At 37.5% G+C, this 12,992-nt stretch overlaps 1 protein-coding gene across 2 annotated transcripts in view; it reads left to right on the top strand.

Moving 5' to 3' along the window:
- Positions 1-12,460, top strand: part of EIPR1 (EARP complex and GARP complex interacting protein 1) — a 73,961-nt gene extending 61,501 nt beyond the window's left edge. Inside the window, exons 8-10 of one of the 2 annotated variants that reach the window (XM_053972966.1) lie at positions 418-585; positions 674-697; positions 10,183-12,460. In XM_053972966.1, the coding sequence (XP_053828941.1) occupies positions 418-585; positions 674-697; positions 10,183-10,357 (367 nt within the window). In that variant the 3' untranslated portion in view covers positions 10,358-12,460. The remainder of the gene's footprint in view (positions 1-417; positions 586-673; positions 698-10,182) is intronic. The other variant, XM_053972967.1, reaches the window with a different exon arrangement.
- Positions 12,461-12,992: the final 532 nt, after the last annotated feature.

Here is a 12,992-nt window from a genome sequence, read left to right as displayed (position 1 = left end):
TCACTGTAAGAATGTTGTGAAATTTTTGTTTAAAAGGCTATTTTTAATCCATATTTTGCTTTGGGGAATTTTTGTATTTAGGACTTAAGTATTTATCTGGCTTACTCAACAATGAATTGGCATGTACCGTCAAGGAACAATAGCACTGAATGGTGTGATTTGTTGGGGTTTTTTTGTTTTGTTTTGTTTTTAATTTACTTGTTGATTTTTAATGTTATAGAAAACAGATGACATGGAAGCTTAAAAGTCTAATGAATATGGCAAAAAAACAGTCTTTGGAATGAGGCGTGTTACTTCTGTGCATATTTAAAACATTGAAAAGATGACTTTTTAGTGCTGCGCTTAAAAAAATTGTTTAACAATGATGCACTATCCACCATCAATAGTGTCTCATTCTACCTGCTTTAACTTTCTTAGGGTCTGGAATGTCAGATACAATCATTCTCATGATCAGCTGATCCTTACAGGAAGCAGTGATAGCAGAGTTATCCTGTCTAATATGGTATCAATTTCTTCTGAACCATTTGGCCATATGGTAGATGATGATGAACTCAGTGACCAAGAGGACCAGCATCAAGAAGAGAAGTATGAAGTTTCCTGAGTTTTATGTAGATGCTTATAATTTGTTGTTTCATTGTAATGGTTTACATGCTATTTTTTTTTTGCTGACTAGGATTTTTGTGTACAGGCCTTTCAGGTAAGTAGTTAGAATTCCCACTTTGTTCTTTATTCAGTCTTGGGTGGAATGCACTCTTTAAATGTGATTGGCATGGTCACTCCACGTTCACCGGTAGGAAGGGAATGGTGATGCTGAGGATCAGTCATAAAATCCACTGGGTTGGTGAAAAGATTCACTTTAAGGGAGCTCTGGTTCAAGTCAAGCATGTAGAATAATCTGTGTTAAGTTAGAATTTGAAAATAGGCTTTTGTATTTGCTGTGTATGTGTTAGGACCTTTGGGAAATGTTACCAGTCTAATGATGAGCTTCTGCATGGGCAGAAGAAATTAAGTATAAACACTTTTTTTTTTAATTTTGCTCTTAATATCTCTGACTGCTCTGGAACCCAGTAACTCATCAGACCTAGATCAAGCAAACCAGAAGCTTGGTTTCAACACTCTTGGTAGAGAATAGTGCATGCTATTGGCAAATGTTGTAAACCCATCCATTTGGTTTGTATGGAATCAAATATTTTCCTTGTGGATTTTGTAGGGATGGGGTTTTATTAAATTAACTGTGTATATATGTGTATATAGGAAGTTCTGTAGATTGAGGTTGGGCCAAGGCTTTGTAATTTTGTGACTAGCCTTCATGGTGGTCTTCAGCAAACTCTTCCTTCCTACAAAGTGAATCACAGAATTACAGAATGAATTAGATTGGAAAAGACCTCTGAGATCAGAGTCCAACCTATGACTGAACATTATTGTGTCAACTAGACCCTGGCAATGATTGCCACCCTCAGTCTTTCCTTGAACACCCCCTGCTTCTCTGGGCAGCCCATTCCAATTTCTAATCACCCTTTCTGTGAAGAAATTTCTCTAAATGTCCAACCTAAACATACCCTGGTATAGCTGGAGGCTGTGTCCTCTCCTGTCACTTGTTGCATGGGAGAGAGACTGACCCCCAGCTGGCTACAATATCCTGTTAGGCAGATGTAGAGGGCCTCCTCTTCTCCAGACTAAACAACCCCAGCTCCCTCTGCCCCTCCTTGTGATTTACTCACTAGACCCTTCACCAGCTCCATTGCCCTCTGCTGGAGAGCTCTACAAAGCTGTCTGCAATTACACAGGCGGATTAACTCCTGAATGATCTTTTAAAATAAAGAATAGTCAGATATGATAAGGAAATTACAGAAAAGATCCCCTAGTTGCTCAGCTGTGTTTCCTAGATATTCCAGCTAAAATTCTAAATAAAGTTTAGGTTACTTCTCTAGTTGCATTTTTAAGGTTGCTCTTGAACCTTAACTTTATTAATACACATGCAGTTTTCCTCCGAATAGTTTTAGTGTTTTGGCTTCATTTAAAGGACCTGGAAACTATTCTTTTTTAATACTAAGTAAGAAAGTTACTTCATATATAGAAATGGTTTATTTTAAATGTACAGCATTCCTTTAGAAGATTTTTCTCTGTGTATTCTAAGTGCCTGAAAAATCAAGGAGTATCAAATTAAATGCCTAAAAATTTGCTCACATCAGCAGTATATACTTACTTTCTGGAATGTAACTGAGTTACAGTGTTTTAAGTATAGAATCAAAGAATGGTTTGTGTTGGAAGGGGTCTTAAAGATCACCTGGTTTCAACTTCCTGCCATGGGCAAGAACATCTTTTGGTTCCTTATCTTTGACTGGAGATTGCAATTTATTCTGTTCTAGATGAAAGATAAATAGCATTAGTCAAAATGAGAAAGAGACCACATTTTTTTTTAATATGGTGGGAATGCATTAAAAATATCACAAGTAAATAGCATTCTGACAGGCACTGTAGAGTAGATTATTTGGAATTCTGAATTTCTGTGGGTTGTAGACTGTGTAGGTTGCCTCATTAAAACACAAGTCATTGTTCTAGGATAGGAATTTTTGAATTCAAGGTCATCTAATGCAATACAACAAATATAATGCATCTTTTCCCATGGCTATGGGATGGGTGTAAACCACATCATGAATGACTTGTATAGTAATGATGTAGAAGCCTTGCCTGTTCCCAGAGGCTACAGGAGTATCAATTCTGCATTTGCTTTTTAAATATGTGCTTTTCAGCTGCTCATCTGTTTTCTGTAAAACCTGGGAAAGCACATTAGCTTCTGTAACCTTTGCTTGTTACTGTGAAAGTCTTGTTTTAGGCTCCCTCTTCGGCCCCCTTGTTATGAGTTGAGTCAGAAGGATGTTTCAAGCTGCTGCAGCCTTGAACTGTTGCCAAATGAATGTCTGTTTAGTTCTGAGTGCACAAATGAAGTAGGGCATAACAGCTGTCGGGAATACTTCTTGTTAGTCAACCACTAGTGCCAAATATTTCAGCTCTGATACCCTCCTAGAGACCTCTGTGGAGAGTTGGTTACACCATTCCATAGGTACTGTCTCTTTTGTAAGATACAGGTTTTCACTCTATGGTTTAATTGGTTTAATGGGAGAGGGGTGTGTTTGTTTGTTTGTTTTTGTGGGGTTTTTTTGGTTTTTTGTTTCTTTTTGTGTGGGTTTTTTTTTTTTTTTTTTTTTTTTTTTTTTTTTTGTTTTTTGTTTGTTTGTTTTTTGTTTTTTGGAGTTTTTTTGCTTGGGTATGTTCTAGACTTTCAAGAAAGTGTTATAGTCTCACAAGGTTCATTTATCCTGTTTTGGAGCACATCTGATTTTTTATTAAACAGCACACAAATACTGATAAAAAGAATGTCTTTTTCAGGTGTATCGTGAAATATACCAGGAAGAGCGCATATTTGTACAACTAGTGTCTCTAGCCAGTCACCTTCAGACTGAGTACCGTATCTCTCTCAGAAGGTTAAAATATCAAGTAGAAAGGAAGGAAAAGACTCTTTCTGCATTTTATTTGTCCTGAACACAATCACTTGTGAAAATCTTCCTTGGATTGAATATAAAAATGATGAGTACATGTCAGTTTTGTTTTCAAAGGTTTATTGTTTTTTCTACTTAGTAAAGTCCCCATATTTTGAAAACATTGCACAGTTTAAACTCCTTCCCGAGATCCTTAAGACTTGTTAATTTTTAATATCTTGTAGAATAAATTTCCTAATTTTTACTGTATTTCTTGGCTGGAGACAAAAACAAATAGTATGTCAGTTTAACCCTTCCTTGTTCAGCCGTGTAGAGCTATGCATGAGTCTTGCCAGATTTACTGCTGTAGTTGTCTGGTTTTTAAGGTTCCCAACTGAAAATAATTATTTGGAGATAAATTTTTTCTAAATAAAAGAATTCAAGTTCATTGCATAATGAATAGACAAACTAAAAGATGCTGCATTCCATTCTTCATAAGAATTTCTTCTTAGCATTTTCTTCCTTCAGTGTTTGTCTGTGTTGACATCTTGGGCCTATCTGCTCCCATCTTAGAGACCCGGACGTGTTTGAATAAGCAATATAACTAGGACTGTTGCATGAAGATCTGTCTCTTGTTGAAATCAACTAGTTCCTCTTAACTGCTGGTTTAGATCAGACTCTAAGTCACATCTGTCTTTTCCCTACTGTTTAACTGCTACTGTTGTTTCTCTCATCAGTCAAAAAAGGTAAGAGCAGGCAGCTTCCCTGTGTCGTGTGTCTCATAGTAGTCAGGAGGAAAAATAATGGAAGTAGGAAAAGGAGATGTACTTCCTCTAGACATGTTCCTAGCCCCTGAGTGTTTGCAGTTCAGGGACATTTACTGCCTTCTGAATAATCTTTGGAGACTTCTGATTCTTCCATATGTGGTTTTCCTTTGCTATTAGCCATATTCTTGAGTTTATCTGCTCTCACTGTGTTTTCTTTTGTTCTAAAACATGCCAGCTGTGCTTGCATGGTTTTTGTGAAATTTGTCTAGGAGAAACATGCCAACTGTGTTTGTTTTCTTGCACTGAATTAAGAAAGGCTTCAGTGCTCTCTGCGTGGGAAACACAAAGCTGCTGTTGAAAACAGGTAGTCTAAGAGGAGGCTGGAGTTGTTCACAGAGAAGAGCTATAGGCGTGTGACCGAAGGACAGCTATGCTATATGCTGGTCAAGTCCCTAGTCTCGATTATTTAAAGCACAGTTCAAATATGGGAAAAAAACAAACAAACAAAAAAAAAAACCCACAGCTGAGAATGAAGGGCTCTACTAGTTCAGAAAAGTGTACAAAATAAATGAAAATAGAACAGATGAGGGTGATTACTTGGATTCATTTAGGTTTCATCACCAAAAGAAAGCTCATGTGCCTGGATAAAAACATGAGGAGTGATTTTCAATGCTTAAGTTTGAACAAAACTTTTAAAACATGGGATCATTCCACATCTGTGGATGCAATTGCTTGTCTGGCTTCTCCTTGACCTCCTTCTTTAGTGGCTTTGCACTCGGTTGTTGCAAGAACTTTCTCCCTGCAACACTGAACTTGCCTGAGTTCTAAATCTCCTGAAGGTGACTGTCAGCTCCCTGTAAGATACTAGGAGAGCACTGGGAACTGTCTTCCTCCTAAGGGAGGTAGTGAGTGTCTTGTATCCTTCCTTTAGTCCTTGGTTATCCAAAATCCTGATGTTAGTGAGTGAGTCTATATGTTACTGTATTAAATTATTCTGATAATAATTTAAATTCTACATTACTCTTTCTAACAATAAAGGAAAGCTACTAGGTTCTTGCAGTTTGGTGGCCATTTTTACTTGCCAGTCAGGATTCCTTTTCTTCAGTTACTCCAATATGTTTGTTTGGCTTATAGGTATAAAATATGAACTGTGTAGGTCTCTGTTTGGTATGCTGGTGATATACAGCATGAGAAGAATGTTTGGAGTCATAGGAGCACCAGCAGGAAGGTACATGCTGCATCTACAGCTGTGTTTTTATTCTTCATGACTTCTGTAGCCAGAACTTCGTGACAAGGCTCAACTGGTAATGGAGGACTTGCAGTTTAAGCTACCAGTTCCCTTAGTTTTCTATGGGGTTTACAGGCTTAAGATGTTTGCTGTTTTCACTGGCAGAACTGATTACTAAGGTCAGTATGCTGCCTTCTCCCTTATGTTACATTTTTTGACGATATGTTCTAAAATAATGATAATCTTTGTTATCCGTTGAAGATTGTACCAGAAATTCCTATCAGAAAATACAGTTTTAGTGTTTTTCCTGAAGGCTTATGTTTCCATCTTTTTTGTCATAGATGTTAGCCATAATGTCCTTAAATACAAACAGAAGATCTAACACAAGCATTTCTCAGTATTTTATATTTGATGCTGAGAGATGTAAAGGATTAGTTCTTCCTGTACAGAGTATCTCACTTGAGATCATGAAGTTTTTAATGAGATGTTATGTGTAGAAACATCTTCAGCTATTGGAATGGACCAGAGAGAAAATGATGGCTGCCCTCTCTGTAGGAAGAGACTTTCTTCAAAATTCTATCTAAACAAGTTGGTGGTATCTACTTTTCATGATAGAAAGGTGGTTTAGAGATTTTTGAATAATAAATCATGTGGTTTCACAGTGTTACATATGAACTGTGCAATCTAACGTAGCACCTTTGTATATGCATCTGTGACTTCAGGAGAGAGATTTGTCAGAGTTGATATTTTGAAAAGTATTTGCCAAACGTGCTGAGGCAGACTTTCAGGATATTTTCACAGCTGTCAGCAGTGTTAAATTTGATGCTATTTTGTTTTTGATATTAATGTCTTGGAGAAACCGAGAAGTCATAGGATTATGCTATGGAATCAACCAAGAGACCTATTTAATTAAAACAGGTTACATAGTTTCTGGTTTGGGGAATGCCTGGATTCAGGACTATGTTGGATGTGTAAGAAGCTGATCAAAATGTTGTGCAGCAGCAGTTTTTGGTTCCAAGAATGTTTTCTTTAAAAGCTTCGGGTTTTCCTGTAGTGTTTCTTTCTTTAACCCTCATCAGTAAATATACCTTCCTTAATTTATTTTTCATGTTAGGACATCTATGAGCCCTGTTCTATAAAAATATGTTTTTCCTGTTTTTCTGGGGAAGCAGTTCAGAAAACTCTTTTTTGAATAAAAAAAATTATGGGGTTTTGAATAGTATGAATAGCCAATTATTATCTATAAAAAATGTGTTCAAGAATAAATAAACTTGTATTGAGGCTTTTTAAAGTGAGTGAAAAGGCAAGCAGTGTGTTGTCTAATCTTACCAGAAACAATTTTCTCTTGAAGTCAAAAGGAAATTGTATCCATGGGCTTAATCCAGAATCCAGTGCTGTGCTTTTCAGGACTCATTTTTGGATGCTGCAGTACATGCTGCTTCTCGATTGATTTATTTCCATTCATAGTGATTTTTAGATTAAAGAGGATTTAATTTTGACTGTGATAAGGAATTAATGATTTTTGCTGACTGAAAACCATATTTTATTGAACACTGTGGTGACAAAACAGAATTGCAAGCACTGCAAACTTAAGTGGTTGTTACCATGAGAAGTAATTGGAAATAACAGCTTTCTACATGAAAACAATTATCCAAGGCTGAACAGGCTTCTTTCTTGAATCTGTAACACAACTAACCTCAAAGTTATCTAGTAAAATAAAAGCTTCGCTCCTTTCATAGAAGCTGGTTGGGGTCGTGATACTTGAATAAGACTACAGAAAAAACACAGTCCATTTTCAGCTCTGTGTGGCACAGGTCTGAAATTTATGCATGATGTAGGTAGAGACTGCACATTTCATATTATGATTTTTTGGTGGCAAAAGGAATGTGGTGCATTGTCACTTGATGCAGTGCAAGAACATATAGAAGAAAAGGTATTTTAGTCTGATCAGAATAAAATCTTCAAAATAGGTACGAGAGTAAGAAACTAAAGAAGCATTTTAAGGGTCAAGAAGATCTCGGACAAGGAAGAAAATAGCTTACAAAGCTTGCCAGGCATAACAAGGGATTACCAAATATGCTATCAAATACAGTCACAGAATCACAGAATGAGCTGAGTTGGACGGGACCCACAAGGCTCATTGAATATAGCTGCTGGCCTTGCACAGCACCATCTCTCAATCATGGAATCAGTAGGCCAAACACCTACATCTGTGGTACACTGAGCTAGCTATATAGCATAGCTATCCATGCTGTACATAGCTGTTTTGTACACGCATGCTATATATATAGCTATACACAGCTGGTTTTATACCCATAGCCTGCAGCTTTTAAGTAAAACCAGGTATCTCTGTGTTCTGGCAACAATGTGAATTATACATACATTAAAGTAGTGTAGAAGAAAGTTTATTTCATATCCAGCTCTGTACAGCTACTCTTCTTGTTAATCTGAGATGATTCTTTAATAAATAAATATATGTAAAAGATATGTAAAATTTTATTTGGGGTGCATAAATCATTGTGTGACTCAGGAACAGAACAATTCTAAGTACCCTAGATTGATATAGATTCAAAAATAGTGCCCTCAGTCTATTCTTGGATTACCAAAAAAAACCAAACATAACCAAAATGCAGAGAAATCTGAGGTGTTTTCTTGGAAATCTCTTAGCATCAGGTAAGGTAGTCTGCCTCTAAGAGATTCCTATTGTGAGGAAAAAACTCATCACAAACAAGTCAGCTCCTTATGTCTTTGTTATGTTGTAAAAGGAAATTCAGTGTATAGACAATAATAAAACCCAGTTAAAAACTGTAGTTATAAATGCAAATGCCAAACAGAAATTCATCTACAGGCTTGTTTCCTGAATGCTCATTCCCCTTATGACTCCTGTAAATTAAATTAGATGAGCTGTGTTATTTAAATGAAACACTGAAACAACTGTGAGCATACAGAAACTAGTGTAATCTAGAAGCTTATTTGTCCTTGTTTATCCAGTCTTTGGTTAACTGAGATTCCTGGTTAGCTGAAAGTCGGTCGTGTCCCCTGACAGCCATGTGCACTGTGCATTACTCCCCTGCTTATCCAGAGAGACATCTGAAACCTTCAGAATAATGGAGTTGTGGGTAAGTGGGTGAGCACTGCATGAAGCACATTGCTGTCTGGGGACATGACCAACTTTCACTTAACCAGGCACGTCAGTTAGCAGGAAGTTAGAAAAACACGTTGCAGGAGATGAAGTGTCTGTATGTGTTTGTTAGCTCGGCTGTTAGATGGCTTGTACCAAAGTTCATATTCAGGAGAACTGCAAAACAAGCTTGTTCTTTGCAATTAACCAGGGACTGGGTGTTGGTTGTGCTGTGACCTTTTTTGGTTAGTTGACCTTTAATGTAGCACAAGTAAATGGTAGAAATGCTTGAAAATACATATCTGAAGCTATTCTACAGTATGAGTCTGCTTTTGGTTTCTTCATTAAACTCAATTGAATTTTAATTGCAGTGTTAGATTCGCAGCTGGCTCAGCTGGCTAGGTGGGGCAGCGATAACCTGCAAAAGATCCTACTGTGCTTCCATCCAGGCTTTGTGATTGCAGAACTGCATGCTTTCAGAGAGCAGCAGGAAAAGGCAAAGGCAGCCAATAACAACACTTCATTTCTCTAGTAGCAGCATCTGTTTAAATGATTGAGTGGCATTCACAAGGCCCTTTGACTTTGCTTTCCATGAGGAGAGTTGCAGCTGTACTGCAAGGCTGTTTCTAGGAGGCAGAGGGATGTCTCTGAAGGACTGACTGGTTCTTGTGAGACAGAAACAAGTCTCTCTGTGGCTGAAGGGAGCTCTAAGGTCATCCTCTGAAAACTCCCCTACCCTGTAGCTACAGAATAATGTGCTGTAGTGATGGTTTGAGAGGAGAGACTGGCCTTGGGAATGGAGGCAAGAAGGGCTGTGCTCGGTTAGCAGAGTACAATCAATGACTCTTGAGTGGTTTGGACTTCAGAGAGTTTCCTAAATCTCTTGAATATTTACAATGCAGAAGGCAATCTGTGTCTCTCCTATGATGTAGGTGACCAGGAGCTTGGTTGTTGCGGTGGGAGGTGGAGTATACAATAGTAGATGATCTGGTGCTGATATAACTCTAGCAATGGAAGAAAAAAATCAGTGTTCAGAGTGGTGGCTTCATCCCCCTTCCATAATTCTGGAGAGAATGGGTCCAGGATGGCAGCACAAGAGAGACTGATGTTAGGGACTGCAACTTCTTACCCATCTACATATCTCTAAGACTGTGTATTATTTTAAGAATTCATTTAACAATGAAGGGGGAGAGGATGGGATGTAACATGATGAGAGAAAATATGTTTGTAAAAAGCTGTGCATTTAGATCATGCCAGGTAGTTTAACTTGCTTTAGAGAGAGAGAGAGATGCTTAGTATAGGTTCTGAGAGACAGGAAATAGACTGAAATTTAGAGTAAGAGTTACTTTATCCCTGTAAATGGGGTCTTTTGCATTGACTTGACTTCGCTTTCATGTAAGACATAAGTACATGCAAACATAAGGTATAAAATACTCCCTTAGAACCTACTACTGCATTCTTATACTTTAAATGGGATTTTACATATCTAGATGTTAGTGACACTTAATATGGCCTTCGAAATCAAATGTGTTCACAAATCCTTACTATTTTTTTTTTTTTTTTTTTGGTGTTTGTTTTCAATTTTAGGATTAAAGAGCCCCTTCAGGACAGTGTAATAGCTACCTATGAAGAACATGAAGATAGCGTATATGCAGTTGAATGGTCCTCAGCAGATCCGTGGCTATTTGCATCTTTAAGTTATGATGGGAGACTGGTTATTAACAGGGTTCCGAGAGCCCTTAAATATCATATACTGTTATAATTTGTTTGAGTTATTCTGGAGTTATTAACTTGATGTGCACAACTGGTAGGTATTGTTAAAGGTTTTTTTCAGGATCTGGTTTTTTTTTAAGTAAAAAAGTTACAGTTTTGTTAGGAATATCTCTACTGGTAGGTAATATTGTCTTTTGTATTTGCCTTGAGAAACTATGATGCATTTTCTGAAGACTGTGCTACCTAGATGAATAAGGGGCTAATCACTTTGTAAACTCTAAAGTTTGTGGTGATAATGGGTACATTCCATACTATTGCTTCATTACATCAGCTTTATGCAAATATAATGAATTACAGAAATGTTATTATGCTGATACAAAACTGGGACAATGTAGGGTTCATGTAGCAGAAATTATCTACTTGTTTTCAAGAATAATATTCTACATTTCTTGTATAAGCAGCCTTCTGTTTTTAGCTAGGGCCAGGTTCTACTAGCTGTTCTGGCTTCAAATACAATTGGGAGTGGTCTTAAAAGGCTTTCTTAATACCATCTAATATTTTAAACACTTTCTCCCATTTTGCATGTCTTCAGAAGGAATGTTTTTGTGAAAGTGAAACCTTCAAAATATATTTTTCATTTGAGCCTTATGGTAGTATCAACAAAGTAACATCCTGCAAATTGTGAACTAAATGTAGGTCTCAGCTATGTATTGTTACTGGAAACAATATTAGGCTTTACCAAAATTTCTGATATACTCACATAATGTGTTATCCCATATTTATAGGTTAAGTTGTGCTGTGAGGGACTCTGGAGCTGTGCTACTGTTGACCTGAAAAATCTCTTTAATATTTGTCTACTTAGACTTTCTTACCCTTCTGGATCCGTGCCAATCTGCAGTATGCTGGCATGATGTAAAAGGCTTGCAACTAAGCACAAAATATCCTTTCCTATATCCTACTTTTTGCAATAGGTGACCTAGACATTGGTTACTGTGTTGTTACAAATGCTGAGAACAGGCAGATGCTGTGCTGTAGGAGAATGCTCAGGAAATTTCAAACGTAGGTGGAAGGCATGGTGAAACATTCCTGTACATATTGACCTCCTGTCTTCCCCCAGCCAAGCTTGCACTAAGATGAAGATTTGCTGCTTGCTCTTTGTGTACCCAGGCTAACTGTAAAATTAACTATTCCCTGCTGCCTTTTCAACACTATTATTTCCCTTTAGCTTCAGAACTTGGGTATATGTGACAGTGTTGGTTGTGGTAACATTATGTAAGACTATTCTGAAGAAATGGCAATGAACATGGGATGGAAAGATCAATACCAACCTCTTCCAGTGATTCCTCCTGTTGCTATGGCAACTCTTGGTGTTAGTGGTGAGGGACAGCGTGCTGCTCACCTCTGCTTGTCTTTACCCACTCTTGGATCGAAGTGTCCAAATGTGATTTGTTGTGTCCACACAGCTGCTTCAGTGAGATCACATTTGGAGAGCATGACTGACTGCTATAGGCCAAAACATCCGGAAGAGATGACAGTTGAATTCCGTTTCTAACTTTCTTAAGGAGCTTATTTGGAGAAATTCATAGGAGTGAAGTAATCCAATTAAATCCTCTGTACTATTGTTTGCATTTGTGTTAATGATGTTACCTATCTGCTCCAGAATTAATGTTTCATTGGAAATTCTGATTATCTGATTTTCTGCATTTATATTTTAAACTTGTGCTATTTCAAATCATTTCAATCTGTAATTAGGCATGAGCTATTCACCTGTATACTGTAAGAAGAGCTACATTTCTAAATCAGTAGTACTTCAGTTGTCTGAATGTCAAAAGCCTTGGCTGGGCTGCTGCTTTTTATGTGGAGCTTTTCATCAGACACAAAATCTTGTTGAGTATCTTGTCTGTCCCACCTGTGTGCCACCCACCCCACCCACCCCTCTGGAAAACAAAGTGAAAAAACCTCTGCAGTATATCTTTGGTATGCAGCAGAACTCCTTAAAACTTTCTTCACATTAGCAATAAAGGTCTAATGAAACTTTGTCTGGTGGTGTATATGGCTGGCAATGTGAAGGTGACGGGGAAATTGCCTAACATTGTGTGGGATTTGACTTGATTTTTAACATGTAATAAATGCAGGATAGATTTCAGGCTAATTTTTATGTGGCTGTATTTCCTTTAATATTGTACGCTTATATGAACTGGAAAGCTCTGTAAACAAATAATATCAAGAAATCTTTTGTTTTAGTCTTGCTAAATATGTGTATCACTCAATAGGGAAGAAGACAGTGGATGAACACTGGAAAGGAAGGGACTGGCAGGTCCAATTTGAATGAAAAATTGTAAAGCTGTCTGTAAAGCGGGATCTGGGCTGTGTGTACATCACTGGCAGCAATATGGAAATGACCTTCTGAAAAGGAAGGCTTTTGCTGAGGTTTCATCCCAGGCTGTGGGAGCAAGCAAGCTGCTGTAGGATGAAAGGAAGGGTTCTAAGATGGTTAAATAACTGATTAAAAGGAAATAGGAAGCAGGAATAAATCATCACATTTTGTGGTAAAAAGTAAATTACCAGGGAAGTCCACAAGGATCTGTGCCTAGGCATGTGCTTCACAGTATACTTATGACCTTTTGGAAAAAGGCCTACAGAAAAATCTGGGAAACTGGTCAGAGAAGTAAAGATGACCAAAG

This window comes from Vidua macroura, chromosome 3, assembly GCF_024509145.1.
Source record: "Vidua macroura isolate BioBank_ID:100142 chromosome 3, ASM2450914v1, whole genome shotgun sequence".
NCBI classification, from domain to species: Eukaryota; Metazoa; Chordata; class Aves; order Passeriformes; family Viduidae; genus Vidua; species Vidua macroura.
Note: the sequence above shows the minus strand (reverse complement) of the source record. Positions and strands in the feature narration are given on the sequence as shown.